Consider the following 16378-nt stretch of genomic DNA (forward strand, 5'->3'; position numbering starts at 1 on the left):
AGTATCTTTGCCGCCCATCCTGGGAGGAGCCAGGAGAGGGGAAAGAGGAAACTTCAAAATGACATTCTGATGCTGAGTATTGGGGCCTTGCCCTCTGCACTCTCTCTTCCTTCTTTCCACCTTTCTGCTTCTTCTGCTAGCAAGAGCTTTTCACTTATCCCTCAAGCACTCAATTTCACCTTTGTTTTTTCTCTGGAGCATCTCACAATTAGCCTCACACTGTGCAGGTGGCACCTAACACTCCACCTCCTCTGCTCGCACTTTCACTCTCTCTGCTAAACTCTGCTAGATCTCGGTAACCCCTATTATTACCCAATAGCGAATGCTATTAAAAAGGAACAGACACTGACTTCACAGGTGCAAATGTTATTCACAGGTAGCCATTTTGACTCCTACCGGCTTTTGCTGGATAACCCCCGCCACACACCCACACAAAAGCTGCTTTTAAAACATAAAGAGGTATATTAGGATGCAGCTACATACATATGAGTGTAACATGTAGTTTGAACCTAAGGCTGCAAAGGAATTACACTAGGGTCAGAAGGAAGGAAAAAGACTCTCTGAAAGGTCTTCTCTGTAAAACATGCCTTAAATCACTGTGCATAAACAAACACTCTTGTCTTGTCATCATTTCTGCTATTAAAAACCACCCAGCAGGGTCACCGGCCTACTGTGCTTGGCCCCACAAACAAACAGAGCTGTGATAGGTGAAACCTCTCTGTGCATAGGAGGTACACTTATGAAAGATGCTGGAGACAAATAACAAGCACCTTCATGTCCTGCTTGGTCTGATCCAGAAAGGCAGTTCTTGCATTTGGACTAAAGCATTACAACTGGAAGAAACTTCAGCTAGGGTAGAGCCACTACACAAGCTTCTGGCAGATGACCCACTGTGGCTTATTTGGAGGCAGAGGAGGAGGAGGCAGTGGGTAGATGCAAACGCACCAGCAGGAGCACCACATTGGCTCTGCCAATGAGTTTGCACTATGCTGACCTCCCTACCATCTTGGCACCTTCATCTCCACCTCACCTGGTGATGTGCTTCTTTTTACTACACAAAAGCCTATGTTGTTACAGTTACAGTAGCCTATGTTGTTGATGTTAAAGTATAATGTCACCCAAAAATAATCATGCTTTCTGCATTAATTTATTAAGAAGACTCTTGAAATTAACTCCAGACATTTTTGAAACTAGAATATGTTCAATCCAGTTATGCTTGGAGGCATTAGTGTTTCGAAAACCCAGGGATGTTTTTAAAAATAGCAAGCAATGAAGTGGACGAACGAATCTTGGCAAGGGGGAAAACCCCCGAAAAGAGACTTCTGCAAATATGGTGCATTTGTGCGAAGAGGCCTGTTGGATAGCAGACCATGTCTCTATCATCCCCTGCCTGACTGCCAGCTAAAAACACTTTAATCAACTGTCTCCTGTTGGCTTTTAGGTTGGGTATCAGCTACTCAAAAAAACCCTCTTCTAACTAAACCATTGTGTCCAGTGGAGCGATGCTTACCTCCTGTTCTCGTGTTTTCTGAGACTCGGATACGGTCGTGCTATCTTTGATATCCGCTTCTGGTTTTGTGGCCATAGTTTTCCCCTTTGGCAATGGACTTTCAGAAGCTTTGGGAGGCTCTTCGGGTAGTTTGGGCAGTGGCTTTCCTTCTGATGGAGCAGGAGGCTTTCTGTCTTGGACAGTGGTTGGTAATTTACTCGGTTCTGAAGTCCTGAGATGGTTTGCTTGTGAAAGGTGCCTGTCGTGAGGAGCTGACATTTCAGGTTGCTGAGGAGCTCCTCTCTGTTGCTGAACAATTCCTCCGGGTTGGTGTCGAGGGGATCCAGTTGGCTGTTGCTTTGGAGCAGGCAGTGGCATTGGAGCAGGGTCTCCTAGGCTTCCTTCTAGCAGCCTCTGAGTTTGGCAGTTCAAACACAGCCATTCATTTTTCTGAAATAAGATGGAAAAAACAAACAAACCAGGAATGAAATCCACATTTCATTCAAGATCAGCATGAAGATACCTCTCCTATGGAATGCAACATACTTCCTTCTCTCTGAGTTAAACATAATTATTTCCACTTTACATTATGTGGAGGAAAGCAGATTTTGCTGTAACCCCCAAACTGCCATGGTCTAATGGATTGATGTGAATCCTATTGAATTCAGTAGGGCTAACTCCCAGGTCAGTGCACATAAGATTGCAACCTTGGACAGATAGGCCATTGATCCATCTAGCTTAGTTAGCAGCAGTTCTCTAGGGTTTCAGACACGCAACATTCCCAGCCTTACCTGGAGATGCTGGGGAAATGAATGCTGGACCTTCTGCATGCAAACCTACAACCCTTCCCCCAGCCTTAGATGTTCAAATTATAACTCAGTCATGGACAGGAGGCCTTGGGCAAGTCAGAGTGTGGCCGCCTCAATTCACCATCTCTAAAACGGGATTAACATTGACCAGCCTCCCAGGATCGCTGTGAGGACAAACAAGGCTTATTTGGATTCATGATTATTATTAACAACAGCAACTGAAAATGAACATCAGATATATATTTTTCTTATTCTTTTTAGTGCAGAAAAGCCTTTATTACCAAAAGGAAGGGTAATGGCTACAAAGGATGGCCATATAGTGCTCCAGAGACCATGTAAAAAAGAAGAAGAAACAAACAAAATTAGCCAAACAATCTTAAGACAGAATAGCTATTTCTGATGGTGCCATGCCCGAAGTATTTATGGATTCTGAACTATGTGGACATCAACCAGAAGTACAGATATAAATCATGTTCATCAAAGCATTATGGGATGCATTATAGGTCTTGAGTAAAGAGTGTACTCCTTATGAGACAAAAACTTAATAAAGCCTACATTGTGATGAGGATGGGTGGAATAGGAATGCAAAGACTCAGTTCTATTGGTGTAAATTTTGCATGATTTTGTCTAATAAAAGTGCACCAAAAAGTGATGTGTCAGCAACTTGTGAAAATATAAAAATATGTTTGCCTGTGGAATGCTTTGCAGCTACAAAACAACAACACTACAACAAAGTAATTATCAGCTTTCTCTTCTGTGTTCAATTTATGCAAGCTGGGGAGTTTAGGATTTGGGGAAGTGTCCCATGACACCAGATGTTAGACATTTCATACAGGTAAGGACCCTACATCAGCATAACAGCAGATATATGTTGTCATAATATTATACTGGTGCATTTCCAATGGAAGAGCCAAAGATGAGCAGTGTTGTCAGGATGGCATTATGACAACAAAAGAGACAGTGCGTGTTAAAACACATCAAACTCAACTGAGAGCCAAAGCATACCTCCCACAACCTCCTCCATCTCTGCCCGTACCACCAATGCCAAGTTTAAGATTCAGATCAGCTCTGCACCCAGTTACAGCATAGCCACAGCAGTATGAAAAACCCCAACAGGGAAACCTTCCAAAGAAGCTGCCTGGACACTACACTACACTGCACTGACTACCCTTTCCCCACTTTTGATAGATAATTCTATAGGATGGCTATTTGCAGATAGAAGCAAAAGGGCTTTCAAATAGCCATCTATGGGGAACATTGCAGCCTCTCAGTTTCTGGGTTCTTCTTGTCTGCATCACAGTGCTTGCTTCTGTGGAAGGTGCTATCAATGTCCATGTGTCTGGCAGGCTGTGATTTCTCTTTGTATGGAGAAAGGCAGCATTTCACAACTGCTTTATGTCCATCCAATATATATGCATTTGCAAAAGTTATTGTTTGGATATTAGTTGGGGATCCAAATGTTTCCTTAACGTTTTCACCATGTCAAGTTCAAGATGTATCTCAGGATCACACCACAGTGATCAAAGAGATAGTATTAATATGAAATCAGCTCCTTGTCCCTCAAAAGAAACAGCTTAAAATCATGAGGTTCTATGCAATGTCTTTCTCTGAAAACAAGTAGAAGACAAGGCATAATTTTTCAGAATAATACATGGGGGAGGGAACCCCCTCCATGCCCTAAAATTAAGAAAAATTACTTGGTATTGTGTTTCCTGTTGCTAAAGATGCCATTTCAAATGCACAAGTAGCTTCACTTTGATCCATAGTGATTTTATATGGAATGCTTAGTCACTTCAGCGCTGTTAATTGCATTCACTTATTCCACTCATAATGGCTCCCTTGTGTGCAGTGCATCTGCTGCATGCATAACAGCTGAAATTCTTCTCTTGTTCTTTTATTTTTAGCTCTGAAATGCAGAAGCTAAACTGTATTTTACCAAGAGGATGATTCTCTATAATGAGGGCTTTTAAAGTCTGCTGGATGATGGGCTATAGGAGGGGTGGAGAAACATAATGATGTTTGTGTCCCCAACATTAATATTAACATGCCCTTTCCAACCTCAAGATTTCATTTTACAACTATATATTTCTCTCATACATATCTGACTTCATATGACACCTTCTGGCACACCACATACTGAGGTATTCAGTACCAATGACCATAGAAACCTTCTGGACTAGCTTTCAGTAGTTCCACGCTTGCCTGATGGTTCTGGCAGAATGTTGCTCCACACATGGCATGGCATTCTGCAAGGCTCACTTTGGACCCTTGTGCATTTTAGCCCCAGGAAAAGTGTGCAATTAATAGAGAGTACTACATGAACCTGAGGGAAAAAAGAGAGGCCTGAGAAAATGGATTGTGGGACTATGGACTGGGGAGTTAGGTAGCCTATTTTTTTCTGAGTCTAGTCCCTGAGGAGTCTCCAATCCCTTTAATAGTTAGATGGATAATTTTCCAACTGCGGATTCTGTCTTTACATTGTGAGCTGGAAATCCTAAGGAAGCAGTGAAAAGGCAATGGGACAGTGTGTTTATATGTTCACTTTAACCAATAAGCCAGCTCTTTGACTGTGATGTGTGAGGCATATGGAACTACAGAAGGGAAGCCACATCCACCTCATAAGATATGGTGGGCCTCACAAGGAAACACACTGGACTGTAGGATGTTGATCCAGTACAGATACTCTCCTCCTGTTTGTCCTCCCTTATAATCTGTTTGTATCTGTTTCCCCTCCACACAGCGCTTGCCGTACTCCTTTCAGTTTTCTCATACTGAAAAGGCAGCAGTGGACTGGATGCCTGTCATGTTTATTTATGGATATGTATAGGCTTATGCCTTTTGATACGGGGCTTCTGTTCTTTCTTTCATACTCCTGTGATTTAGAAATGGTACACTGAGCATTTTAACTATCCGGATAAATAGATAAAGAGTAGGGCTGAAGCCATGCTTGGATGTCCCTGAGATTCTGTGGCAAATCTGTTGAGAACATAACACAAGCCATTTCCTGCCATCACCCTGTCATGTGGGAAGGTAAACGCACAGTTAAAATGATGAGAGCGTCATTTTGAAAATCCTGCTGCATTCATTCTCCTCGGGGACTATATAATTAATGTAACAGGCTCTTTCCTTTATTCAGGTCAATGCTAAGGCTCAGCTCAAATATCCCAATGCAGCTAAAGGGGTGGGGGTGGAAATAGGAAGAAGACAGGTAACTGGATGGAAGCGTACATTAAGCAAGTGAAGTAACTACACAGGAAACAACATGTTAATGGAATATACCCTAAAACCACCATTGTCACCATATGATACCTTCAGATGTTTGACTGCCCATCTAGCCCTAGGTGACAGGAGAAAACAATTTCCCCTACTTCATTTCGGCTCAACCTCAACTTGCTTACACACATGGAAAATATTTACTGTAGTACCTCGGTTTACAAACTTAATCCATTCCAGGTCCGTTCTTAAACCAAAACCATTCTTAAACCGAGGTGTGCTTTCCCTAATGAGGCCTCCCGCCGCCGGTGCTCTTCCACTATTCTGTTCATAGACTGAGGTAAAGTTCGCAAACCGGGACACTACTTCCGGTTTTGCAGAGTTTGTAAACCGAATAGTTCTTAAACAGGGCTGTTCTTAAACTGATATACCACTGTATTTATTTATCACAGCATAAAAATACAAGATAAAAACACGAAATATTCACAGATGCTTGTTTCTGACTGCTATTGGAAATCTAAACCCAAGCTGCTGATTCTAGCTATGAGAGGAAAACTCCCACAACCCAACATTCCAAGTCTAGTGTGGCTTGGTTTAATTCTTTTATTTTTATTTTTGCAAACATACTTATGAACAATCTTGCACAAAATAAACAATATTTTAAACAACAGCTGAGTTTAAAATAAATAGGATAAAACTAAAACCAGCCATAGGCATGAGGACCCTTCTATAACACACGTGACCAAATATACAGAATAACAAACATTAAACATGACTGTACAAAGAGAGAAATGCCTCAGTTCTAAACTACTCAAAGAAAGGAAGTTAAGCACAAGTTAAAAATGACTACGTAAGCTCAGAACTCAAAGGACTTCTCACTGGAGAAGGGTCATAGTTTGGTGGTATAGCATTTATTTTGAATACAGAAGGTCCCAGGTGCAATCTTTAGCATCTCCAGTTAGGGCATCTGAAACCCTGGATAGCTGCTGCCAGACACTGTAGAAAATATTGAGCTAGATGGACCAGTGATCTGATTCAGTATAAGGCACCTTCCTAGGTTCCCTCCTCACATCTGGAGAGGGGAGTCTATGAGAAAAACAAGCAGTACAGTCAGAGAAATGAGCTTGTTTCCCTTGGGCTTTAGCCATACACACTTGGCAGGTAAGCTTATGTGCTACTATTACTTTTCTAGACCGTGTTCAGTAGCATTTCCTAGCTTCCTTTACTTTGTGTTAGGAGTGCCAGCTATTATTTCAAATATTTATAGACCATTTTTTCCTACCACAAGATAGTACCTAACAATAGAGTGTACAATGTAAAAATAATGAAGTATAAAAGTAAAAGTACAGCATTGATTCACAACTTAAAATAACCCCAGCTCTATAAACTCTAAAACAATACAAAGGTTACCTGTCATGTTTTGAGTTTTGACTATTGACAATATGTCCCATTTTCAGACATCTGAAAATTTGGTACATTATTCAAGATCAGGATGTCATGGACTGTATGTGCTGCACACACAACTTCAGGTTTCTAGGTCATCTGGAAGTATATTACTGAGTCTGATAGTCTGGTTCTGTGCAGGAATCAATCCCAAGTCTCAAAAATGATGCATCCTTCTTACTAGTGGAGAATAGGTTAAAACCAGTTTGGTAGAGATGACCCCGGGCTCCTTCAGGAAGAGCAGGTTATAAACTCAATTAATGCTAATAATAATGGCTGCACATCACTGAAAGGTCACAAGTTCAAATAATTAGGTTGGGGAAAACCCAAAGCTGACTGGAGGGGGGAACATGGGGAGAGCAGTGGATGGGGAAGTTATACTGTGCACCTAAATGTTGTTGCATTACCATAGATATTTATCTGGATACCACCATTGGTCCCAAAATTTGCCAATGAATTTCAAAATTAAAATTTGGCAATAAAATCTGAAAATCGCCTGTTTTGATGGGTACTTCATGTTGATATAAAATGACCTAAGTTCTACTGCAAGCTGCCAATTTCAGTCAAAGACTAACTGCTAGGTGTTAGATACAGTTCAAAAATAACTACTACTGTATGGGAGATGTCACATACTGGCAAATGTTGGCTGCTACGACAAAATGTTTGGATGTCAAATGTTGGTGCTGAACATCAAACAGGCACCAAATATTCACTTATGCAAAGAACATTATTCATCAAAATCCACAGAAGAAAAGTTTGAGGAAAAGTTTTGACTACAAATTCATTTCAGCTCTAAGATTTGTACTACTATGATCACATAAACGCAGCCCACCTTGTCGGTGACACATCAGAAAATGAAAGCTATGATTCATTCAAGAAGGGGAGATAGAAACCTCATACAACTGAGTAATTCGTTGCTGCACTGCGTATACGTATCTTTGTAAATTCACCTAGAAAATCCAGGACTCCCTGTCATTTTAATGCAGCAAGCCACATAATGCCTATGATCCATCTACTGAAGTCATGGTTTCGTGGTGACAGTTGTACAAGTTGCTTGTCCTAGGCACTGATAAAGCATAGAGAATGCCATTAAACATGTAGTTCACCCTGTGGTTTGTCTAGCTACCAGTTCCCCAAGAACTGGGTGCTGGTTTTAACCTTTAACGCCCTATACGGCCTAGGACCCTTGTACCTACGGGACCGCCTCTCCTGGTATGTCCCACAGAGGAACTTATGGTCTTCAAACAAAAACATCTTGGAGGTCCCAGGCCACAGAGAGGTTAGGCTGGCCTCAACCAGAGCCAGGGCCTTTTCGGCTGTGGCTCCGATCTGGTGGAACGCTCTGTCACAAGAGACTAGGGCCCTGCGGAACTTGACATCTTTCTGCAGGGCCTGCAAGACAGAGCTGTTCCACCAGGCCTTTGGCCAGGGCACAGCCTGATTCCCTCCTTTGGCAATCTTCACAGAACTCTAGCCCAATGGTTGCCATTAATTTGATTTGAATTAATGTTATAATGAAATGATTTTAGAATGTTGTATTATTTTATTGTTGTTAGCCACCCTGAGCCCGGCTTCGGCTGGGGAGGGCAGGATATAAATAAAAAATTATTATTATTATTATTATTAAAATAGAATACAGGAAAGTTCAAGCCTAAAGTTCCATAACCGCAGTTCTCTATACTTCAGAATAGGCAGTCAGTCATACATACTCAGTCCCTTTGAAAGTTATTGGCTTCCAAACAATGTTCTATGCACAAGTGGAACACGTGTCTATTTGGGCAAGGCGAAATATAACATGTAATGGTGAAATAAAACATGTAACAGTGAAAATAGCATACAAAAATATATTAGGGTAAATTGCTTTGCAAAAAATGTCTGTATTAGGGGAAATTGCATTAAAATATGTATATTATATTAAAGTCACACTAAAATGCTGATGAACTTTCATAAGGATTTTTTATGCAAACTGATGTGGAAAAGGGGAGGTCTGAACTTTAAGATTGGAGAAATGGAAACTGAGAGAAACTGAAACTGACATATTTGCTGGACCTTATTTGGGGAACCCCCTGGAGCAGATTTAGGGGGAGGAGAGGATGCAGATACAGATTTGGCACTTCAGTGGAAACTTGTGGTACCTGTGTGCTCATTGTTAGACATGCCTCAAAGACATTAAGCTGCTTTCCCTTCAGTTAGCTATGAAACTAAGACTTGCCAAGCCAATCAGTCAAATTAGTATAACAGGAATTGTTGTCAAGAAGAGCACCAAATCATTAAGATGACACTATAAAGAAACATATTACACTGCTGTGTCATAAAATGCATTGGGAATGTTCAAGTATTCAAGCAAAGATCGTACAGAGAATGCTGCTTACCTGAAGGGGTGAGAATGTGTACCATCTATTTTTTGTTTTTGAATTTTTGCGTATTTGTAATATTTGCAATCTACCTTTCCATGCACCATGGGTACACACAGTGACTTACAACAGAGGTAAACGCATGATGCACCATAATACCATATAAAAGCCAATAAACATAAGAAAGGCATCAGCTAAAAGCAACACATTTCTGACAGTAATACTAGAGATTCCTACTGCAAACCAGCACCTAGGGTGAAAGGAAAGCTCTTCTTACGCATGAGCTGTTGTCAAGTGTAATGGCCAGCTGGAATGGAAAGAGCTGAGGGACAGGAGTAACCAAAGGCAGCTAGTTTTTCAGCAAAGCCAATGGAGTAAGCCCTATTTCCCAAGCTTTCTCTGTGCTGCAGCTGGGAGAAATGCTACTAGAAGAGAGTTGAGGGAGAGAGCAAGCAAAATGGAGATGATCCCTGACTGATTGAAGCCAATGGAGATAACCATGCTTCTATCTCCCACTACTGCTTATAGAATTTATCTTCTTAATTCATTTACGTGGTTTATAAAGCCATCCTTCACCCAATGGTCTGAGGGCTGGGTGCATTCTTCACTCGAATAAAATGAAACATCTGTACAAAATCACTGACATAATCACAAGCATTGAAACAACCATCATCACAACATACTTTAAAGCAGGTGATAAAAAGAGATCAAACTAGCTGGTATATCCTCACCACCCTTCCAAAGGCATAGGCAAAGAGGTGGTCTTCAGCTGTCGAGTAAACTCTTTTGGTGTCACCCCTTCAAGAGTTTTCTTGCTGATGGTGACCCACTTCCCAGAGCAGGATCTCCTTTTATGACTAAACATTGTTATACTATGGAGGACACATGCTGGCAGCAGGTCAGCTTTTGCAGATGCTTTTAATAAATTATTTGAAAAGATTAATAAATGGCCTAATCAGAGAGGTTAATATGAAGAATGGCTTTCAATATTAATCCAGTTCGTCTAGGAATCTGCCCTAATGTATTTTTCCATTCTGGCACAAGTGATTCAATGCTGCAATGAATATTTCAATCACATTTACTTTCTGAAACCTTTATTACTGTGCTATATCATAAATACGATATTTCTAGGTCAAGTTCCTGTCTGTACTATCAGACTCCATCAATAAGCAATCAAAATACCTGCTCGCAGTTCATAAAGTATTTTCACAATAATATACCAAGCATAACTCAGAACCTCAAGAAATATTTCAGCATTCAGATTATTGGTGCGCTTGCTGAATAACCAGCTGTTGTCAGAGCTTGCCCGCCCATTAAGCAAACTGGATCAGTTGTCTCACTTGGAGATATAGGCGGTCAGCAAATTGATGCACCCCTGTATCCGCCATATGCATCTGCTAGCCAGCTCTGCTACTATTCCTGCCACCACATCTGGCAACGTGCTTTCCCTCCCTACATCATTCTAGGAAGGGACAAGGGGGTCCTCAGTCCAAATGAGCCATTCTGTGTGCGGTGGCTGTGTGTCACTGCCATGGCTCGCTGCTAAAACAGCTGCCTAAATTGGAGTCTGTGTGGAGCTTAATGTTACTATAAGTTTAAACTTCAAAAAAATGTTTAGGAGCAATTCTGGTCACTGCAGCAAACCACCTCTGAGAGCAAGGCAGGTAGGTAGGTAGGTAGGTAGGAGATGGAGGCAGAAAACCTCACCACCATAAAAGAAAAGTAGGAGGGAAGGAGTGCGAGAGGGGCAGCAGCAGCTGCTGCAGAGGCTCAGGTGGCACAATCTCTTGCACTGGCCCTGACTGCTTCCCTCAGGAAATATGCATCAATAGATGCATTTGTGGATGAAGATACAAAGTTGTTATAGAATGTGTTCTACATGTAGAACCTGGGTGCTGATTTCTGAAATTTAGCATCAGCCATAAAAGCTGTTCACTTCTTTATTTATATTCTGATTTTCCCCACATATTTGAAAGTTGCTTTTCCTTAATCAACTCCTGTTATTTCTTATCATCTGAATGATAATAAGGTCATCCCTCTCAGGTGTTAAGATTGGCAAGGGAGGCCCTCTTAGTAGTTCCAGTTTCCTCAGAATTTTAGCAGACGCCAGTCCAGGAGAGGGCACTCTCTGTGGCAGCCCCTAAAACTCTGGAGTGCCTTCCCCCACAGTCTCACTGGGCCATAGCTGTCAACTTTTCCCTTTTCTTGTGAGGAATCCTATTCGGAATAAGGGAATTTCCCTTAAAAAAAGGGAAAAGTTGACAGCTATGCACTGGGCACCTTCAGCATATAGGTTTTGCCATATGCACATCTTTACCCTGGCCTTTGAGTCCTGAGATATATATTTTAGAACCCACCCTATTATTTTTACTGTATTAGGTTTTAACTTTTTAAATATTAACTTTATTTTACTTATTGTACCTGCCCAGGAACCTCATGGTGACAGATGAGTAAGAAACACAGTAGATGAGGAGGATAATAATGTCAGTGGGCAGCATTTTCAGTTTCTTTCCCATTATAAAAGTTTTCTGAATCAGTGGATCAAGCTGTGGGAGCTATTTTCAGATACATAATGTTCAAATATATGGCTTAGCGAGATGTGCCTTCATATCCTGTGCAAATCCCATTCATATTCTGTTCCCTATAGGCCAAATTAGTTTCCAAACATGCCTTAGTTTCCTAAAAGTTCTGAAAGGATCACTGACAACTGCCATAAATTGATGGATATGCTAACAATGCATCAAGCATTGCTAAGCCATGCTTCTCTTTGGACTGAAAGATTATCCATATAGCCTCCCATAGATTTTATTTAATTACTTCTGAAAATCCTGTTTGCTGTCACCAAGGAACTAGTGTTTGCACTGTTGACTCAGATAAATCCAGATTAGGATTTCAGAATATTTTACATCATAAGAGATCCAGAGTCTGTCTCTGTTCCCAGCTCAGCTGTCTCTCCAGACTTTAGGTCTATCACAGACATTGTTTCACTGTGTGCAAGCTTTTTTTCCTGATTGCCTCAGAATCTGCACAGTGTTTTATGCCCTAAAATTCACTTTCAGTACTGGAACATGTAAATTCCACACATGGAAACCTGAAGTTCCATACATGGCAGTAGACCTCCTCTGAGCAATGCTCAAGAAGACTATACCGCTTCCAGAAATTTCAGTTTCAAGCACGAAGATCCTACAGCATCCTTCTATTAGCTTTCCCCTAAACTGTGTGCTGTTATGCCGTTTGGGGATTTAGCTGGACTCCATCTGGAGCTCATACTCCACAGCTGTTAAACTGCTGCTGGAGTCAGTTAAGTACATGTCCCCTGTAACGCTGGGGTCCTAGAGTGTTGGCAGTAAGGTCTCTTCCCCCCCAGCCCCAAGCTGGAACCACAATTTACTTATGAATTTATTTAGTAGCCTATCCCCTGGTGATCCCAAGGCATATTCCTTCCATGCTGCACCACTTGTGTTCACTATACACTTCAGGTAACGGAGCAATTAACGCTGTTGATGACTCTGACTTTTCAGGAAGATCCATTAGTTCCTGCTGTGTGGTGAAGTTTGTTAGCATGATTATAGCCTTCTCCTGTTGAGAAGAAGCAAGTGCTAATCCTCAGGGAGATGGATGGTACTGCAGGAACTGGGAGTAAAAATAACCCATTGAAATAAAGAGGGTTGCCATGGTGATTGGAAAAATAGAAATGCAGAGATGGACGGGCAGTGGAAAGAAAAGCTACACTTCCTGTAATCAGCCCTGTGCTCTGTGCCATTTTTGTAGCCATACAGTACATGGACTGCCATATGCATACGACTGAACTTGGTCATCACCTGCTGAACCATCTGTACACAGATCCGTCCCACATACTCAAAACTATGCAGCACTGCATGTGATAAACCATTTGGTTCTGGCTTCATTCAATCACACAGCTGATAAGTAACTCTGATAAGTAACTCTTATCAGCTTATCACAGTTGATAAGCAACTCTGGTTGAAAACTGAAAATATCCTGATGAAACACAGCCCACATTTTCTCCCCCACCCCCCACCCCGAAGTAGCAAGGAAAAGATATAGACCAAGATTTTATGCAGAAGCATTGTATTGGACAACATCCCCCTCCCCATTTTTTCTTTAATAGAATAATATTTTATGGACAGTGTAATATATTTTGTAGTCCAGGAGATTCCCTGAGATTCCATTATAGGGATCCTGTGGTACATTGTGTATCAAATAGTCTACTAGGGGTTAAAGGGACTAGAATACAAACAATCTCAGCGTCCAGGTTCTACAATGATCATGATCAAGGGCATGAATAATCAAACTGGAGTAAGGTAGAACTTTTAACCTGCAATAATATACATTTTTACTTTGGAGCAAGTCCGACTGACTCTTCCCCCACCCTTTTTAAATGGGACTTATTTCTCAGTAAAGATGCATAGGATTGCACTATTAGAAGAAGAAGAAGAAGAAGAAGAAGAGTTTGGATTTGATATCCCGCTTTATCACTACCGGAAGGAGTCTCAAAGCGGCTCACAATCTCCTTTCCCTTCCTCCCCCACAACAAACACTCTGTGAGGTAAGTGGGGCTGAGAGACTTCAAAGAAGTGTGACTGGCCCAAGGTCACCCAGCAGCTGCAGGTGGAGGAGCGGAGACGTGAACCCGGTTCCCCAGATTACAAGTCTACCGCTCTTAACCACTACACCACACTGTAGAAACTTGTTTACAAAAAAAGGTAAACCAGAAGAAAAACAGTAAGCCACAAAGGGAGGATTTCAATTGCTTTTCAGCATTCATTTCATTTAAGAAAAAATTCTATGCAAGTCAGGATGGCATATACTAAATACAGCAATTAAAGCAAAATCTAATATGCAGCACAATGGATAAAACCACAGATGTCTTACACTAGCTGCTCAAATGCCGGGACAAATAGAAGTATTTGCCTGGCACCAAAATGACATTAAAGTTGGTATCAGGAAACCTCTCTGGGGATGACAATCCGCAGATGGGTCAACATGACAAAGAAGTCTTTCCCCAGTCACTATGTGCATTAATTCAGATAGTTGGAGAGGTGATCCAAGGAAGACCATGAAGTTCAGGAATGCTTCACATGGTAGAGTATAGTCTGATGAAGTGGAGAGAGGGGTTTCATTTACAAGAAAAAGACAACAACAACAACAACACCACCACCACTTATGGCCAAATTGCACATGAATAGTCTGTTTAAATAGTACGCTTAGGACAGGGCCATGATTCTTTCTTAACAAAAAGCAGTCTTATGGAACCCTAATCCAAATTATTACTGTAGCTGCTATTTGTTAAGAAATATGTGGCCAGTCCCACACAAATAGCATAACATGGAGTATGAAGAAGAAGAAGAGTTTGGATTTGATATCCCACTTTATCACTACCCTAAGGAGTCTCAAAGCGGCCAACCATACCTTTCCCTTCCTCCCCCACAACAAACACTGGGCATAGCTAATATCCACAAATATTACTGAAAAGCATTGAATTGTTTACCCATGATTTCCAACAAAAATCCTGGCTATGCCTATGAAAGATTTATTATCCGCTTGTTAATAGCACTCAACAACTTTAGCCTCCCCCCCCCAAAAAAAACTCAACAAGTTTGACCTCCCTTAAAAAATCTCAACAACTTTGGCCTCCCCCCCTCCAATGACAATGGGTAGATCACTGCCAGTTGTTTTTTACTGGGAGTAGATCGCGGTCTCTAGGGAGTTGGACATGCCTGCACGAAGCTATACAAGATCTTATGAACATTTGATCACAGGCGACTGATGAGGTAGGAAGGGTGTATGTGTCATCCAGTGATGACATCTTTGTGAATGTAGCGAGAGAGGAAATCCATATGCTTACAAGAAGAGAAGAGGAGCTTGGATTTGATATCCTGCTTTATCACTACCCGAAGGAGTCTCAAAAGCGGCTAACATTCTCCTTTCCCTTCCTCCCCCACAACAAACACTCTGTGAGGTGAGTGGGGCTGAGAGACTTCAGAGAAGCTGCATGTGGAGGAGCAGAGACGTGAACCCGGTTCCCCGTACGATCTGCCTCTCTTAACCACTACACCACACTGGCTCTCTTACAAATAATGCAATGGCCTGATGCCATGATACAAGGTCTGTGTTTCTGAACCTGCCTATTAACCCTGGTAAAATATTATTATAAAAAACACAAGGGAAGTTTTTCACTTTCCTTTTTGATTGCTCTGCTTTTGGGTCATTTTTGGTGCTTTGTCCTTTTCACCCGTCTGTTCAGGACTCGTTATTCCATTCACCCTGTGAACCTGTTCTCACCATTAGCACTCCTAAAAGAAGTCAACCTCCTCACTTAACTTCAACCAGAGGATTAGGGCATGCACTTTAGATTTCACATTTGTCAACTGTTGCTAGATTTTGGCTCTGGAGGGCCAGCAAGCCTCACACTAGGACTGTACTCCCTATTCCTATCACAGCAGAGGTTAGTCAGCCCTCCCCATAGGCATGGAAAAGACTTCATCACCTTGACAGAAACTTCCTAAGGATATTGTTGCAATTCTATGTGTCACTTATTATTTTTTAACAAGAGTATCAAAATCTCCATCCAGGAAGGAGCACATGAAGGCAATATGTGTGCCAGTCAGAGAGCTATATAAATAGCCAGCCTCGGCCACCCACTTCCTCTTTAATTAAATTTTAAGCTAGAAATATATCAGAGGGTGACCTAAAAAAAGTTAAGTTTCCAGCAAGTTTCCAGGATGCAGCTGAATGTAAGCCTGATCAAGAGAGAAAGCTTTACCAAAGGAGAAAGACAGGAGGAAGTTATCTCATATAGGCTCCACCGTTTCGCTCTGTGTAAAGGTTCACTCTTGGATCCAAACACCAGAGGTCAGTCTATATGTAGATTCGCCTCCTAGTTCACTCTAAGACTGCTTAATAATAATAATAATAATAATAATGCTATATGCCACCCATCTGACTGGGTTGCCCCAGCCGCTCTGGGTGGCTTCCAACAAAGAATAGTAAAAGCTCAATACAACATTACAGTTAGGGGTGAGTAACTAGACACATTACAGTAGGGGTGA

At 41.5% G+C, this 16378-nt stretch overlaps 1 protein-coding gene across 4 annotated transcripts in view; it reads right to left on the reverse strand.

The window, feature by feature from the left end:
- The window catches only part of BSN (bassoon presynaptic cytomatrix protein), a 194050-nt gene that overhangs the window by 38776 nt on the left and 138896 nt on the right, over nucleotides 1–16378 (reverse strand). For all 4 annotated transcript variants that reach the window (XM_083603185.1, XM_083603186.1, XM_083603183.1 and 1 more), the window contains exon 4: nucleotides 1511–1939. In XM_083603185.1, coding sequence (XP_083459311.1) covers nucleotides 1511–1939 — 429 coding nt within the window. The remainder of the gene's footprint in view (nucleotides 1–1510; nucleotides 1940–16378) is intronic.

This window comes from Podarcis filfolensis, assembly GCF_964270895.1.
Source record: "Podarcis filfolensis genome assembly, chromosome: 2".
NCBI classification, from domain to species: domain Eukaryota; kingdom Metazoa; phylum Chordata; class Lepidosauria; order Squamata; family Lacertidae; genus Podarcis; species Podarcis filfolensis.